Genomic DNA, 18,829 nt, shown 5'->3' on the forward strand with positions numbered 1-18,829 from the left:
TTTTTTTTTGTTTTCATTTTTTTTCTTGTCATCCCTTCTGTTGACTCCTCATGCTTTTGTTTCTCTCCCATGTCTTTTCACTGCTAGTTGCTATGGTGGAGATGGTATGACGTGTGATGCATTGCATTTACTGGCTGCAAACAAATGCACAGATATGCACAGACAATTTCATGCTGTTACAGAACATGTCAAAGTCGTCTTTTATCTTTGGTTAACTAATAGTGTTTGGTATATTAAAGGGTGGGTCTGGCAACAATACCGGCCACAGTTCATTACCAAAATCCTTGTAATGATACATAAAACAGCATTTTTAAACGTGAAGGTCATTTGTAGCAAAATATTGTAATGTATATAGACAAAACACTGCATTATTTATAACTCCTTGCACCTCCTTTGAAGAAAAGGGAATGTATAGATTAGGGGTTTTCAAACTTTTTGAATGTTATCAAGGACTCATAAATATGATTATCTCCATCTTAAAATATAAAGTGGCTATATATTTTCATGTAAGGACCCATTTATTCTATTTGAAATATTTGTATAGAAGTATTAGTTTTATTATACAAGAAATATATCTAAAATTAAATAATTAGTTTTTATATTGTCAGTGTGAAGCCAATCCAATTGTTGAGTTGGCAGCATTTTTTCTACTCACTTTTAATGCAAGATGTATAAACCGGATGAAAAACGTTTCAGCAATTCATCTTAATTCAATTTTACTGATTGTGTTTGGTGCTTTTTTACAATAAATTTTGTGATTAATCTGAATTTCCAATCAGTCTTTAGAAAGCTGAATTAAAAGTAATAATGTCCAATATCATAATTGTGTTATTTATTCTGTGAAACATTCAATTACTATCCCAAGTTAACTTAAGTTTGAAAACCCCTGCTAATTGTCTTGAGAAATGTACAGCTTTTCTAAAAGTAGAATGCAGAAGACTTCTTACCTTATATCAGTGCTTGCACTGACTGGAAATGTGAAAGTTGATCTCACCCACAAATCAACTGTTATAGTTTTTAATATCTAGTTCACACTGGAGTGATATGGATGGGAGTTATTTTCCATTATGTGAGACCCCTCTTTAATAAAAACCAGCAAAGCAACAAATAAACTTTGTAGTGCATGATGAGAGTCAAATGCAAGTGTGTAATATGTTCATGCAGCAGCAAGAAGAAAGCTAAACATAAATACATTCTTTTTTAATGTCAAATCCCTTTGTGCTAGACACCTACCCTGTCTTTCTCTCTGCCTGTCTCCTGATAGGTACGACCCTGAATTCCTTGTCTGGAATCAAAATCAAGCCGAGCAAAGAATGACAAAGTAATCCAACATTTATTTACATTTCTACTCCTCATCTACAAAAGCACTGTTCTCCTCTCTACTCAACATCATATGTTAGGGCAGCATGACTGTGTTGAGACAAGCTATGCTTTACAGAATATGTCAGAAAATGTTTATTTTTTATTTTTTTATGGATTTACGCATTTCATTTACAAGAAGAGCACTAGCCCTTGATTCATCAATAGAAAGATTCATTTGTGGTCAAGTCCAAAGTCATTTTTGATTGATCATATTAATGATAGAAATTAGTCACAGTTACATGAAGAGCAGGTGTTCAGATCTGTGTTGGTTTTTCTAAGAGTGATACTTCATAGGAGACCAGAGTTTGTTCATTCCTGCAAAGCATCACATTGTGTGTGTGTGTGTGTGTGTGTGTGTGTGTCTGTGTGTGTGTGCGCATTTGTGTATCTCTTGTGTTGTTATTCATTGTTTTGTTATCATTTTATGTTAATGCATGCTTATTATTCTTTTTTTATACTTTATTTAACACCATTGTCTTCCTTTCAATGCGAGCAACAACCATGATTGTGTTGTTGTGTACCACATTTTGCATAATAGAATAACTGTATTGGCAACAAAATATATTTTAACACAGAGGTTAGTTCAGATTGTTATTTTAAAGTGTATTAAGTGAAACTACACTTTTACCATGGTAACCATGGTTTCTGTCAAAATAGTTGCTTTTGTTGTTACTACAATAAAACTTTTAAATGTGTCATTTAGATAGAATTGGCATAACATTGAAAACTGAATGAATGGAATAAGATAAGACACAACAAACTTTTATATAAATATATAATGTTTTTCTAAAATATATAATTTATTCCTGAAAAAATATATTTTTTTAACAAGGATGGAATCAATTGATGTGACTAACGTAAATACTAAATCTTTTTCGAATGTATTATTTTCTTTTGAGCTTTCTGTTCATCAAAGAATCCTGAAAAAAAGTATCAGTTTCCACAAAAATAATGATCAGCACAACTGTTTTCATCGTTGATTATAAGCATATTAGAATAATTTCTGAAGGGTCATGTGACACTAAAAAGTCAGCGTTGCCATCTGAATAAATTAAATTTTTAAATATAGTTAGAAAATATTTTAAAACTTTATTTTAAATTGTAATATTTCATATTATTACTGTTTTTACTGTATTTTGATCAAATAATTGCAGCCGTTGTAAGCAAAGATAGATAGATAGATAGATAGATAGATAGATAGATAGATAGATAGATAGATAGATAGATAGATAGATAGATAGATAGATAGATAGTCTGTGGTTACCATTGTAAACGATGCACATATGTTTTATAACTAATAATATGTGTAGCATCATTTACCAAAGATTTATTATCCTCTGCATTCATCAAAATATTACAGACGAGACTTATATCCACCATTATAAGCCATATGCTTGTCAGTGAATTAACAGAATTCCTTTGGTTCCAGAATTATGCTATTAATGTAAGATGTGAGGATTTATTTGCCCATTTTGCGGAAATCAAATTTATGTGACTGTTTTGCTGAAAAATATTGGAAGCATTTGCCCACTCACTCAGGCATGTGGAAGCATTAATATAGTCTAATGCTGAGAAGTGTGGTGCAGATTCTCTGATCTGTGCTCTGAGTGGGTGGCTGGAGATGAAGTGGTCACTGAACGTGACAGAGACCATTTCTGACCTCTCTCATTGCAGACAGTTCAAGCCGCCTCTCAGGACCATTCAAGTATGTGTGTGCTGAATCCACAACACTGCTGACCACTATTTCCTAAAGAGGGGGTCAACCGTGGGTCGCACGTTCACACCCTGTTAGAGCTCACCGCTCCTGGCTGCACAAATCATATTTATGTGGCCGCTAGCAGCTCTTTGAGTCCCCAGTTTCTCTTACAGCTGTCAAAACAGTGTATTAGAGGTTCGTTTTACTGTAGGGTGAGAGCTGTCAGAATTAGCCTCCTGTAATCTCAAACTGACTGGTGGTTAGTTGCCCCAAACAACTTGATTTACTGAAGTAGAACATGTTGGTCCTAAAGCAATATAACATAACCTTTGATATATTGATATAAATGTTGTTCAGCCCCCTGAGCTTATACCTAAACTCTGATTGGTTTACAGAAATGTTCTGGATGATCAAATAAGGATGTTAAGGATGTTACAATGAAGAATACCTTGGGAGAATCCTGTTAAAGTTGGTATAAAAAGGAAATTGCAGATCATCTTTTTTTCTCTATTGTGATGTCTTATTGAACGAGAAAAGGGTCTATGGCGGGACTTGATTTTGTCCATCAGGAATTGGTTGGATCGTTGTTTGCTTATTACTGTCATGTGAGTGACAATTATTGTAGTCAAATGTGACCCTGTGCCACAAAACCAGTAATAAGGGTCAATATTTTTGAAGTTCTGAAAGCTAAATAAGTAAGCTTTCCATTGATGTATGGTTTGTTAGGATAGGACAATATTTGGCCGAGATACAACTATTTGGAATCTGAGGGTGCAAAAAAATCTAAATATTGAGAAAAACGTCTTTAAAGTTGAAGTTAAGAAATGAAGTCCTTAGCAACACATATTACTAATCAGAAATTAAATTTTGATATATTTATGCTAGGAAATGTACAAAATATCTTCATGGAACATGATCTTTACTTAATATCCTAATGATTTGTGGCATAAAAGAAAAATTGATCATTTTGACCCATACAATGTACTGTTGGCTATTGCTACAAATATACTCATAGTTTTGTGGTCCAGGGTCACAAATATGTTTCCCGTACAATCCCCCATCTTCCATTGGTCGGACATGCAGAATCCCACCCAGATCTCACGCCATTGGTCAGTCCAGTATTGCTGTGTTGTGCAAGTCAGGGATGGGAATTGTAAAGATTCTGTCAACATTTAGAGTTAGAGTTATACTTTATTGTCCTTTGCAGGAAATTTGTCTTGGACTCAAAGCTGCAACAATACACAACAACCACACAAAAACAACACTTTGTTAGTAAAAAAAAACAACAACAAAAAAACATCAGTTACTACAATTTACTATTGAAAATCCTAATAGATACCGGTATAAAAGAATTCTTATAGCGATTACTTCTACATAATGGAACTCTATAAGGCTTCCCTGATGGCAGTAATTGATATGTCGAAAATAAAACGACTTGAATCACTTACTTTTGCTTGCGCGTTCTTAAAAACCAGCAACTCATAAATGGACTGAAGTGATGTACTCTCTTTCACCTTTGACTTTCATGGCAACTTTGACAAGACGTACAAGCTGCGATTTTGATTGAACTGAAAGATTTCCGTACCAAGCCGGCATTTCATAGTTTACTAAACTTCCCAAAACTGCTTGGTAAAACAACAACAACATGATTTTTTTACTTACTTCGACCAACCTAAATCTTCTTAAAAAATATAGTCTTTGCTGGAATCTTGAGCAGAGATAATCAATGTGGGCTTTCCAAGTCAATGAACGGTCAATGACCACCCCAAGATACTTGAATGTATCCACCTGTTCAATGGTGTTACCTTGAATAATTACTGAACTGTAATCACCCAAACTTTTTGGGTCCACTATCATTTCCTTAGTTTTTCCAACATTGACAATAAGATGATTTACATTACACCACTGCACAAAGTTCCTAATTTCAGACTGATATTCTGTTATGTCCTGATTCTTTCCTAAAAGACTTAGTATTACAGTGTCATCAGAGTATTTTATAAAATAGTTGTTCTTATTTCTTCTAAAACAATCGTTTATATATGAAGTGAACAGAATTGGAGAGCATACGCAACCTTGAGGGGCACCTATACTAATGGATTTAACATCAGATAGTGTATCGTTTACTTTAACACATTGAGTACAATTCGTTAAGAAGGAAAAAAGCCACTTAATAATAAAAGGATTAACGTAAATTTTTACAAGCTTGTCCAAGAGTAACTCTGGCTGAAGCATGTTAAAAGCTGAACTAAAGTCCACAAAAAGTAACCGTGCATAAGCATTAACGTTCTCTAAATGTTGTAAAGTCAAGTTTACAACAGTATTGACAGCATCAAAAGTCCCTCTTCTCTCCTTATAAGCAAACTGAAAAGGATCCAACAATAAATTTATATTGCTTTTCAGTCTGGACACAACATATTTCTCCAAACATTTCATAACTACGGATGTTATAGCAACTGGTCTAAAATCATTATCGGAAGCACCAGATTTTTTGGGAACAGGTTACAATGGACCATATGATTGTCAAGTGATTGCTGAAAAATCGGGCACCATGCCGGGGTGCAAAAGATGTGGCGAAATACCATCCGGCCCAGTTGATTTCTTAGTACAAACTTTACGAAAAAGTACTTCTTGAGGGTTCACAAATAATCTTCCGTACCACATTCAACAGTTCGTAAAATCACTTCACATTCACTGACAGGATCATTATTATCGAACCGTACAAAAAACTCATTCAGCTCATTTGCTTTCTTAAAATCATCAGTTGTTACAAAACATTGTTTTTTAGAATCCATATTAGAAATTGTCCTCAAAGATTCCCACAATCTCTTATTATTCAAAGATAAAAAAAAAAATTCAATATAGTCCCTTTTGTATTTCCTAGCTTCCAATAATAATTTATTTAGTTCCTTTTGGATAACCTTTAACTCAACCCAGTCCTTCTTCATAAAAGCTGCTTTTTTCTTATTGATGCAGGCTTTCACTTATTTTGTTATATGAGGCTTGTTGTTTGGGAACATCCTAACTTCCTTTTTAGGAAGTATTGTATCCACACAGAAAAAAATATAATCAGTGGTCGTCTCTGTCACTGTGTTCAAATCTGCATCATAAAATACTGACCAATCTGTACATAAAAAACACCCTCTTAATGCTCCCACATTTCCTTCATTCCATACGGCTACAGTCTTAACCAAGGGCTTATTCCTTTTCAAAACAGTCTTATTTGTTGGTATCAAATGAACTATATTGTGGTCCGATGTTGATAAAGGGGGTTTAATTTTGGCCTTGTAAGCCTCCCTGATATTGCAATAACATTTATCCAGAATATTGTTGTTCCTTGTCACACTTTTAACAAACTGGAAGAAGCCTGGTAAGAATGACTCAAGTTTACACTGGTTAAAGTCACCCATGATAAGAACTGGAGCGCCCGGGGTTCGCTGTAGTTGTTTTTGAATACAGTCTGATATGCATGAGGCAGCTCTGGATTTACTCACCCTTATGTAGGGATGGGTATCGTTAAGGTTTTAACGGTATTACTACTCTTATCGATGCTGCTTATCGATCCGGTACTTTAACGGTATTCTTATCGGTACTTTTTGTTTTACTTTGTTTCTTTGTTCATATTCTTACAGTATCTTATCTTATGTATATAAAACACTAAAAATGCCTGCACTTCATCAATTTGTAAATGCACCAGTGTGCAGGTATTTTTAGTGTTTTATAAATAAGATAAGATACAGTAACAACATGAACAAAGAAACAAAGTAAAACAAACTGACAAATACAATAAAACAAACACACAAACGAAATGAAATAAACAGTGCTTTCATTTTTCCATGAAGGTCTACTAATATTAATGTTCAGGTAAGTAATAGTTACAAAAGTAATCAAATGTAAATGAGCACTGCATAGTTTTCACTGTATGTACTGATAGATGTATGTTTATTAAAGCTATAACGTTGTTCAGATTAAGAGCTGTGGGTGATTTTTCTCTTTGCATTTTGTTCTTTGATTAGCCTAACATTGATGGCTCAAGCTCCAGTCTGACACTTTAAGACAATATACTGACACGCATCGGATTTTCTCCCAACTGTTCTCGTCCACTTAAAACAAAAGTGAAGACTCTCATAACCGGCCATTTTGACACATTGTGTGTGTATTTTTTGGCATATTTTTGTGTTTTATTTCGACGCGCCCGAAGCTCAAAGTGTACTTTGCTTGTCCGTTTTGGAGCACGCCGCCGCGCAGGCACACGTGTACACACACATTTCAGCCTGGGGAACAGCAGATTGTACTTTCAACGTTTTACGATCAAATATGTCCTGCAATGTAGCAACAGTAAAGACGGCATTTTATAACAATCACTGATTGAGCTGATTCAGATGTTAAGTTTTGGTTCGGAGGAACGAATCCGCACCGCTATGAAGGGAAGGAAGTTGTGCTAGAAGAAATGCGGCTATAATCCTTGGAAGCCAAAATCGAAAAAAAAAAAAAAATACTTAGCGTAATATAACAGCCACAGGCCTAAAGTGTGAGCAGATGTTTGAATAGTTGGTTCTCTCTTCTATCATAATTAAACAGGACTTTCATGTTGCGTGTTCTGAAGCTCCTCCGCGTGAGCGCGATCTGGCTTCTGAATTGCGCATAGCAAAAATGCATCATAGACAAATGTTTGAATATTATTGCACATAAAAACAGCTGGCGACATATATATATATATATATATATAGAGAGAGAGAGAGAGAGAGAGAGCAACAATAAATGTATGTGTGTTTTCTTAATTTCTCCAATACCGACAGAAGTACCGATAACGTCAGAGCTTATCGATACTCCGGTCTTTCATAATTTAGCCCCGAGACCGATTTAATACCGAGTTTAATACCCATCCCTACCCTTATGTCGTCTCAAACCTGTATTACTTACTTTATTTCATGAGCAAATTTTATTTTATGGTATGTGTTCATAAAATAAAGCTTAACGGTGTCTAAAGTCGTTTTGGATCCTACTGAATTTCATTGCATGAATAAAACAGTTTTTATGTTCCACAGAAGAAAGAAAGTCATACAGGTTTGGAACAACATTTTTGTGAGTAAACTATGGGAGAATTGTTATGACTATCTCTTCAAGGTGGAATAGAAAAATGGCGTTTTAGCATTGCCTTTATCCATGAATCCAAAATTCTTGTCTAATCTATTTTGTATGTGCGCAGCCTTTGATTGAGCTGTCAAATGTTGTTGTTCCAGCAGTCATTTTCCCCGTTTTCTTTCAGACAAAAGCACACACCAGAATGGAAGTGCATAGAGTGCATGTTTCATGTGCGTGAAGCTTAGCACTTTGCTTGTGTTTGAATAGGAAAGCCAGGGAGCAAGCCGAGAGGACAGAGGAGCTCTATGCTCATTAGAGTGTTTGTTTTAACAGTCTGCACGCTTCATCGACTAAACCACAAGCTAGAGCTGCAGCGATTACATGGGCTGGTGACTGGTCTTATTTACTCTTTTCAGCATGTGTAAGCTCTCTATTCATCTGCCCGTAATGTCAGAAGCTAGTTGTATGACATACAAACAGGCCTGTAGTGTGACAGTTTTGTTGGCGCTGCACATACTTTGAACATGTGGCACTTAGCAATGTCTATGAGTAAGAAATGAAAAAGAACGGACTAATTGCATAGCGTTGACCTTATCAATGAAATCACTGCCGTAGATACATGCTGATTAATTTTTTTTTTTTTTTTTTTGTCAATGACTATGGAAATGAGGCACAAAATACTGTTAAATAGTTTTAAATAAAACATAAGGATGCACAATATCTCATTGTGTCAGTACATTTAAAAATATTGTGTCAGCCAATATTGGATATTTATTAAGGTTGCTGTTTCTAAGAGCTGTGTACATTTACAGTAAATTGAGTTTAGTTTATTAAATTTAGTAAATTGAGTAGAAATTATTTCAAAATTGAATATTTATTCTTCATTATTTCTTTAATATCTGATTATTCTTTAATTCTGTGCATTATAATGTTTTGATGCTTATATTTACTGTATACATATAAGGAATACACACTATTTCTTTTTACATACTAATGTACAATTGCCATCTTAGCAGATCAGCCAGAATTTCAAAATATGCATACATATATATATATATATATATATATATATATGCATACATACATATATATATATATATATATATATATATATATATATATATATATATATATATATATATATATATATATATATATATATATATATATATATATATAGTTAGTGAATTATTATATTATTAAAGTATTGCATATAAATGAAATATCATTGCATATATATATTTTAATAGCAACCTTAATAAATCCAATATTGGCAATATATAATATTTTATATATACGATATAACACTGCAAATTGTGATGATTCAGTGACAATGTTTTATGTAGAATTGGTGGAATAAATCCAGTTGTAATATCTTGGCGATTTAGCTGCACTTTAGCTGCACACCAATAAACTGACCAATAAACTGACATTTACTTTTTGAGGAGGATCGGTGTGTATCTCACATAAAGACTATATTAGATTTACCTCTGCTGCATCCCGTTCAAAATATCAGTCCATTAGCTTTATTTCTAATAACCATGCTCAGTCAAGCATCCTGAATGTATAATTTATGATGCTTTCATTTGGCTGTTTTCTATGCCACGCAACATTCAGTGGTCCACAAGGGGCTTCTCTTCTTCCTCTGGCCCCATGGGTTATTTTGGCTGTTGCGCTGAAACATGAAGCTGGGTTTTGTGGTGTTAATGTTTCTGCTATGGGAATGAAAGATAGGCTCACCTGACTGAACCAGAACAAAAGCCTAAACAAAGACCTGTCACAAACAGGAGAGTTTGTCTCAATCCAGTGAGTGCTCAAATGTTATATCACCTTCTGCTGAAGGATTTTCAGACTGCATGCCTAGCAAACCTTTTATAAATCCATGGACAACAAGACTCAATTCTTTCTTCCCCTAGCTTTGTTCCAAAACCTAGTGAGCAGCTTCACCGCATATATAGTATAAGCAGCATCCTGGTTGTCATAGAACCTCATCATTTGGAACACTCTTTAGGCAGCAACTCAAGAATTAATTTTATTAGAGTTTAGTGGATTGCTGCAGGGATGACGTGATTTTGTTGGCCAAACCAGAAGTTTGTATCATACTGCTTCCCTCAACAAAAAGCCAATATGATTTGTTATTTTCTGTGGTATTGCAGAAAATAAGCTCTGTGACCAACAAAAGTGTATGATTCTTACACGTTTTGTTCACCAAGAAAATCTTTATAATGAATACAACATTTACAAATTTTAAAACTTAAATACATTCAGTCAGAAGTAAAATCTAAAGTTAGGCTATAAATGAACTGCACCACGGTCACATGACTGCAACGTCACCACCACTAGCAGCTCTTTATTTAAAATGTACAAATTGAAGACCACCTCTTATGTTTCTACATAGCACCATTTGACAAAGGTGCTGTATAACACCTTTTTAAGATATGGTGCTATATAGCACCAAAAGTGGTTCCCCTATTATTACGAGCCAAGAACCACTTTTAGTGCTACATAGCACCATTTCTTTTTAGAGTGTAAGCCTAAGACTTACACTCTTAAAAATAAAGGTTCTTTATCTTTTAGGTGTCAATGAAGAACCTTGAACATCCATGGAACCTTTCAAATGCAGAAAAGGTTCTTTGTAGTGAAAACATTTAATTTAGATTTTTAAAAAGTTCTTCAAAATGGTTCTTTTAGGAACTGTTCACTCAAGGTTCTTCTATGGCATCACTGCAAAAACGCCCTTTTGGAACCTTTATTTTTAAGAGTGTACACAAATACTGAGTAAAATAAATGCATTTTTCAGTATTGAATGAAATATGTTTATTTAATTTCTCATCTGCCATTTTGGATTTATTTTCTTTCACTGAACAATGCACTGATTGAAAAAACAAGCCTTTGCTTTGGTCAATTTGGTCAAAACAAGGTATAATTTAAAGCAATGTAAGTTTTTACTTTAAAATATTAGTTTCAAAATCATTCTAATGGTGCACTAACTTCTAATGAGGAGAATGGCTTCAGTTTCTTTCCCTCGCTCCCACCTCCAAATGTCTTTTTGTAACGTCTATGTGCAATGCCTTGAAATACTGCCTACGTAGGCAGCATGCTAAGTTTTGGAACAGAGCCTGTCTCATTTCTGACTGTTAGAATGAAGGTCAACCCTCAGTTTAATTGTGCTGATGAGGGGGTGGATCCTGCAGGTGAAGGTTAAGGGACAAACGGTTTATTAGTAGACCAGCCACCCACCCACAGCATCTCTCCCTATCAGACCACGAGGGGTGAAATCACAAGTCTGAGCGCGCACATAACGAAAGAGCTCTCTGTTCTCTGTAACATGAATGAGTCATTTCCCAGCCAAATCCTTCTCCGGCTTTGGCAAGGGATGACATTTTTTGCAGGCCTGGGCTCTGAGCAGACATTTGATTATTCATGTTTGGTGATTAATGGTAGGTTCATCCCTGCTTCAGCGGCCTGTCACAGTGACTGGAGCTGTGCTGGGGGGAGTGGCCTCACCCGGGCATTAATTGTGGTAATGGGGAGGTTAAGGATTTGGCTGCCAGTGACAGACCTGACAGAGAGGAGGGAGCATCACCAGGCTGCAGCAGCTTGCACTCTGCTATGTGTGTGTCCCTATAGGACTGGCCTGCTGGGAATGATTCAGCGCTAAGGTTTAATGATGCGAACGAGGACGAGATGGGTGCCATTACTATTCTGACTTTAATCATAAATGATACAGTCGGTTTCTAGAGCAGCAAATATCTAATAAATCTCAGTGCCCTGCTATGCACATTTAAATCATTACTTCACATTTAGTCCTCATTACTTATGTATGCATTCGTTTGTGCTGTGATGCTGCGTTATGTATGGATGTAGAGCACAACTTTGACTGTCCTCTTCTTTGGCGGCCTTGATACTTGAAGAACTTTCCCCATTCCTTTTCTACGTTAGTAAAGAATCTTCAATGACACAACCAACTTGCTCAAAGTTGGAAACTGGAAAAAAGACAAGTACAAAAATGTGTATCCAACTTGTTTTTAAATTCTGAAGTAAGCTATTTTCTGTGAATGCGTAAAACTTTCAATAGGTAAATAACTAGAAGATTCACAAAGTGCAGTGAATGATTAAAATATTTCCGCTACAAACCATTGTTTATGTTTACGATAATCAGTATCATAGCAAATACCAATTTGCAACATAAAGCAGCATAACAGATTTTTACCATTAAAGGGGTCATGAACTGCTTTCTGAAAATCCTGTGTCGAATTGTGCCTTGTTTGTAAACGAATCCGCAGTAAAAATAAAGATCATCCACTCTTTCCTAATGTTGGGATCAGAAGGAAGGTAATGCAAAGACACTATCTTTATCGTTTTGTTTCTGCGTAGACCTGCATCTGCTTCTTGTTATTTACACTGAATGCAGCGGAATGCAACGGCTCGACTGGTCTTCAATGGGCCCAAAAGAGCCCATGTTACACCTTTCTTTATCCCCTTGCACTGGCTACTGGTTGCAGCTCGCATCAAGTTCAAGACATTGATGCTTGCATATTGAACAACCACAGGCTCAGCACCCACCTACTTCCACTCACTATTACCAATCTACAGAACATTCTCGTTCCCCATTCCTGGCTGGTGGAATGATCTTCCCACCCCTATCCGGAATGCTGGATCCATGACAATCTTCAAGCTACAACTGAATACTCATCTCTTTCGACACTACTTGACTTACTCCTAAACTTAAAAAAAAAATAAAAAATGTTATCTTTCTCTTTATTTATTCCTTCCCTTGCTAGCTCTTTATTTATTCCTTCCTTAGCTAGCTTGTACTTTTTTGAACTTGGTATTATGAGCATTTCCTCTGTCTGTTTGCCTCTTTAAGATGAATCACTTTATGTATTTCCCAATCGTAAGTCGCGTTGGGTAAAAGCGTCCGCAAAATGACTAAATGTAAATGTAAAATGTAATATACACTATGTCTGTGAATCGGTGGGCGGGGCTAAACAGGCAGCGACGTAGAAGCAGGTGTTGATCTTCTGCAGATGTGGTGTTTAGCCACACTGTTACATCATAGAGGGGTACATTCCACAAGCTGTCGTTTGGCAGACTGGCTTTAATATAAGCTGTTTTTAGACTAACAAGAAAGTTTCGAGTTATGAAACTTACAGGATGATTTTATAGGACAAAGACCTCTTATATGTCAAAAGATCATGGGAATTTTAGTTTCTCGGTTCATGACCCCTTTAAAATAACTGAGAACAGCTGACATTCAAGTCAAAAATGGCCCGCTCAAAAATTGTGAATTACGCAATCGAATCAAGAATGACCATTTTTGTTTGAGACTGTCCTTATGAGTGAATCCTTGAAATATTCTCTCAGACAATTCATTCAAAACAGTGATTCATTCTAAAACAAACTATGTATTGCTCAGAGACTCAGAGACAAAAAAATGCTGCAGTCGCTTCCCTTTATTTTTGATTGACAGAGTAAATATAACTGTCCCTAATATTACACAGCATTAACTTACTGTATTGTTTATTGAACTGTTGTACCACATTCACAAGATAGTTGGTTCCTTATGGTTGTATTATGTTATTGGTTGTAAATGTTATTGTCGAAGCAGCTAGCTTTAGGTTTTTGCTTTGCTAAACACAAACGTCACATCTTGATTAACTCAGGAGCTGGTAAAGCATTGGGACAATGCCTTCTGATTAACTGCCGTATATAATTACACTAGGTAAACATTGAGTGAATAATTTCACTTTAGTGCACTAGTTATTTAACAGAGTAATTTTAGAGCTTCTGTAAAAATGTATTTACACTAATTAACCTAGAGTTGACTTATGTGACAGCGCTACATTTATTACCATATAAGCTTCATCTGTTTTATAGCTATTTTTATGTTACGCTTTAATTACTGATTAATGCAAACATTATCAATTAGCCCGCTCTTGTGATTTATGACAGTCTCCTGTCATTGCATCCAATGCATTGGAGAGTTTGCCTTGACGTTTTGTGGGCTGCTGGGTATTTCCTACTCTCTGTAATAGATTTGGTTCCCTGTTTTGTGAACAAAGCCCTCAACATAGCAGCTTAGTGAGATGTGATTTAAACAAGCATTCATTTCTCAAGGTTAAACAATGATAAAAAGCAACAAAGATACAGCAAGTGAAAACTAAGTGCCCATCTTTCAGGATTATCTCCATTTTGACCTTTTCCCAATGGATCCCATTCTTCTTTTCATGACCGCAATTGCCCTCTCAGGTTTACTGGTTGTGCTAGAGAGAAATGGGACGTTCTACAATAGATGTTTCCCATAGTGCCTCTTACCCAGAGATGTTTGTCCATCAAGTTGTTTTTTTTTGCCAGCATCGCATTTTCTCTCTGCCTCCACATCATAATTTTCATTTTTTCTTTTCCCTCCTTCCTTGTGCTCTCTGTCTATCATTACCACCCTATTTCTTTCATATTGGATCTTTTTATTTGAATCGATTCCTCTTGTTTGACAACCTCTGACATGGTGGTAGCGTAGAGACAGTGTTTGGTGGTCTGGGAATGAGAGAGGGAGAAAAAGACATATGTCAAACACAATGTTCTCCTCTCTTGCCTACATGGGGTGCGAGTGTTTTCACTTCAGGATAGTATGTTGAATTTGCTTCTGCTGCTTTTTTAAATCACGGTGTTGGTACTGATATTCTAACGATAGAGTCGCAGGACCCAAGGGTTTAGGAAATGCAGATCTTCTCCTGTGGGGTTCCAGGCACCTTAGGACTGCTCTAGGCAATAACACAGCTGTCACTGATATCCGTGATAAGGCCGACATTTTGGGAGGATGTTATTGTCTGTATACATTTTCTGAGATCTGACGTACCTCTGCAGAAAGCATCAAAATTTGAATTTAAAAATTATCGCTGACATGTGGTAGCTGTGAAACCTTTGTCTCTTATACGTTATATTAATTTTTTTCATTTTTTTTCTCTTAGCAACACTGTCATGCATCATTTTTTGAGGTTAATTTGTTTTCATTGTTTAGTGGCATTCATTTCTGTGTTAATTCGTATTACTTAGCTAGTTTCAACGCAGAACAGTAGTGCATTTAACAGTGGGAGATCACAGATGTTCGCAGAAATTTGGAGTATGTCGCATTCAGTTTGATTAATTGCGAAGAAAAAACATTCAAAGCTTCAGAGAGGAGAATGTTTTTAAAAACGTTTACACACCATATAAAAGAAATACACTACCAGTCAAAAGTTTTTGAAAAGTAAGATTTTGTAATGTTTTTTAAAGAAGTCTCTTCTGCTCACCAAGCCTGCATTTATTTGATCCAAAATACAGCAAAAGCAGTAATTTTGTGAAATATTTTTACTATTTAAAATAACTGCTTTCTATTTGAATATATTTTCAAATGTAATTTATTCCTGTGATCAAAGCTAAATTTTCAGCATCATTAATCCAGTCTTCAGTGTCGCATGATCCTTCAGAAGGCATTCTGATATGCTGATTTGCTGTTCAAGAAACATTTCTTATTAATATTATCAATATTTAAAACAGTTGAGTATTTTTTTTTTCAGGATTCTTTGATGAATAGAGAGATCCAAAGATCAGCATTTATCTGCAATAAAAAGCTTTTGTAACATTATACACTATACAATTCAAAAGCTTGAAGTCAGTATAATTGTTTATAAATTTTTTTGGGGAAAGAAATTATATAAATGATAATAGATGATAAAGACATTTATAATGTTACAAAAGATTTCTATTTCAGATAAATGCTGTTCTTCTGAACTTTCTATTCATCAAAGAAACAATTCCACAGCTGTTTTCAACAAAATAATAATAAATGTTTTTGAGCAGAAAATCAGAATATTAGAATGATTTCTGAAGGATCGTGTGACTGGAGTAATGATGCTAAAAATTCAGCTTTGAAATCACAGGAATAAATTACATTTTAAAATATATTCAAAAAGAAAACAGTTATTTTAAATAGTAAAATTATTTCAAAATTTTACTGTTTTTGCTGTACTTTGGACCAAATAAATGCAGGCTTGGTGAGCAAAAGAGACTTCTTTAAAAAACATTAAAATATTACTGTTCAAAAGCTTTTGACTGGTGTATTCTGTTATTATAGACACCTTCACAAACATGCTCTTTTACTGCTACAGTGTTTCTTTAGATCAAAGCTTCTCCACGCTCACTTTTGTGTGTATATGTCCCTCTTCAGGGAATTTGGCTGGAGGGATCCTGAACTGCCGGAGGTCATCCAAATGCTGCAGCACCAGTTTCCATCAGTACAGTCCAACGCTGCCGCCTACCTCCAGCACTTGTGCTTTGGGGACAACAAGATCAAATCAGAGGTAACTCCTGCATGCCAACATCACATACATTCTGCATATATAGACTATGCACTAATAAGGCCTTGCAGTGAGGATCATTATTTCAGGCTAAGTTGAATTTCCCTGCTGATACAGGCTAGTTAGTGCTGGTATGGCATTATTCTAGCTCTGTGTTTTTTTCGAATAAAATAAAATAAAGTGGAGCTAACCATATAATCACACATAATTAGGATAACATAATATATAGGCTTATTAACTTTTAATAAAAAGGAGGAAATGCTTTAACACTTTATCTGTCACTTTGTGGAAACGAGCCAAGTTTCCTTCTAGTCAGAAGCCAACAGCAAGATTTTTAAATGTTTTTGAAAGAATCTCTTATGCTTACCAAGGCTACATTTATTTAATCCGAAATGCAGAAAAGAACTGTAATACTGTGAAATATTATTACAAATTTAAATAACTTTTTTTTTTTTTTTTAGTTTAACATTTTAAAATGTAATTTATTCCTTATAAATATCAGATACGGAGGCAGGGTGGGATCCAGCTGCTGGTGGACTTGCTGGATCACCGTATGACAGATGTGCACAGGAGTGCCTGTGGTGCACTCAGGAACCTGGTTTATGGCAAGGCCAACGACGACAACAAGATCACCCTGAAGAACTGCGGTGGGATCCCTGCACTTGTGCGGCTCCTGCGCAAGACGACAGATGTGGAGATCAGAGAACTGCTAACAGGTGCTCAGGACACATTAAGCACATTTATTTCTAATTCAGTTTCGGTCCTTCCCCTTTGTTCTCTGGCATGATGGGTTACTGGTGAGAAGTAATTTATCTTGTAATTATGATATTTCCGACTTCACGTGAAGGGCACAATATTTCACTTATAGTAAGTAGTTATATGGAAATATTTGGATGTTGGACCAGTGAGATTTCACAGTACAAATGAACAAAACCAAATGTGAACCAAACGTGCCGCGACTGATCTACTCCCCATTTTTGAATGTGCTGTATATTTATTTCCTCTCTCACCACTTTTTTGCAAGTTTAGCATACAAATACATTGTATGTGACCTTTCTGTCACTACCTCTGGCTTCTATATAATTGGGCCCAATTTGTTAATCAGCTCTCCTAGAATCATCTGCTTGTTACTGTAGACCCCACTACCCATTAAATGATTTGTTAATGATCTCCTAATTGGTTAGGGCTATAATAATTAAGGATAATACCAGTGCTTGGCATAGCCTCTTTAGGGACTTGTGTATAATGAGTCTTGACGGTTTGACAACAGACAAAGACTCTTCTCAATCCCCTATAGAAATATTTCTGGTACTGAGACGGTTCCTGAGAGATGTCGGAAAAAATGGGCGGCAATTTGCTTTTTGAGGCATTTCATAAATGTCAGATGCTGAATTGTTGGGAGACGCTTCAATAGGATGCTGCAGCTCCCTTGTGTTTCAGCCTAGTGAGCAATCTAAATGTCCATCAATTGAAAAATCACCATCCTCCTGAATCCAGAGCTCGGAGAAACATCGAAAATGTTTCAAATTGAAGTGAAGCTGAGTGGCATGTGCTTATTACAGCTTCATGTCTCTGTACTTGTACTCACTTTAGCTGCAACATTTGGAAAGAGGCGAGAAGCCATTTATGCTTTTTCAAAGACAATTAACATGTAAATTTGAGAGTGGTTTAAATTAGGAGACAAAGAGTCCTCTTGTCAGTCCATAACAAACCCTCCTCATGCAAAATTTCCGTAGACCCCAGTTGCCGGCCGATTGCTGAAGCCAGACACGGGCCTGTATTGCCTGCTGGGGCCTGAATTTGAGCTCAGAACTCTTCGTTCTGCAGGTGGTTGCATAAAAACAGGAAGTCTTTGATGTTTCACAAACAAGATTGGATAGGATAGGATAGGATAGGATAGGATAAGATAAGATACGATTAAATTGGCTGGAGCACAGAGCTGTACACCCTGCTAACAGCACAGAGGAAGGACCTACGAAAGTGCTCCCTTGTACACTGCAGTGAGTCCATGAAATTAAATGTAATGAAAATGTTTGCAATATATGTGATGCTTGGCTATGCATTGCCAATTTTGAATGGCTGTCAATGGCGAAAGATGATTTTTAGAACCAGACGGTGTAGTTATAGCATCTACCAGTAGGGGCTAACAGGGCAATGCTAACCAGCCAAACCTAGAGCCCTTGGATTTAGCACATCTTCTCATTAATAAGGTCCTCCATGACCTAAATGGCAGTGAGATATCCAAAGGAATAGCCCCCAGGAGCTGAATTGAGAAACACTTGTAAGGAAGATGTTTCTTGCCATTTCTGACTCGTAAAAAAAGGCGATTATAGTGTCCCTCATGAACGTT

The 18,829-nt window shown here is 35.9% G+C and overlaps 1 protein-coding gene across 1 annotated transcript in view; it reads left to right on the top strand.

The window, feature by feature from the left end:
* LOC306845504 (catenin delta-2-like) overlaps window positions 1-18,829 on the top strand; it is a gene marked incomplete at its 5' end in the record, with an annotated part of 79,854 nt that overhangs the window by 35,787 nt on the left and 25,238 nt on the right. The window contains 2 exons of the mRNA XM_079378355.1: window positions 16,350-16,482; window positions 16,982-17,195. Of these exons, the coding sequence (XP_079234481.1) occupies window positions 16,350-16,482; window positions 16,982-17,195 (347 nt within the window). The remainder of the gene's footprint in view (window positions 1-16,349; window positions 16,483-16,981; window positions 17,196-18,829) is intronic.

This window comes from Barbus barbus, assembly GCF_936440315.1.
Source record: "Barbus barbus genome assembly, chromosome: 26".
Taxonomy (NCBI): Eukaryota; Metazoa; Chordata; class Actinopteri; order Cypriniformes; family Cyprinidae; genus Barbus; species Barbus barbus.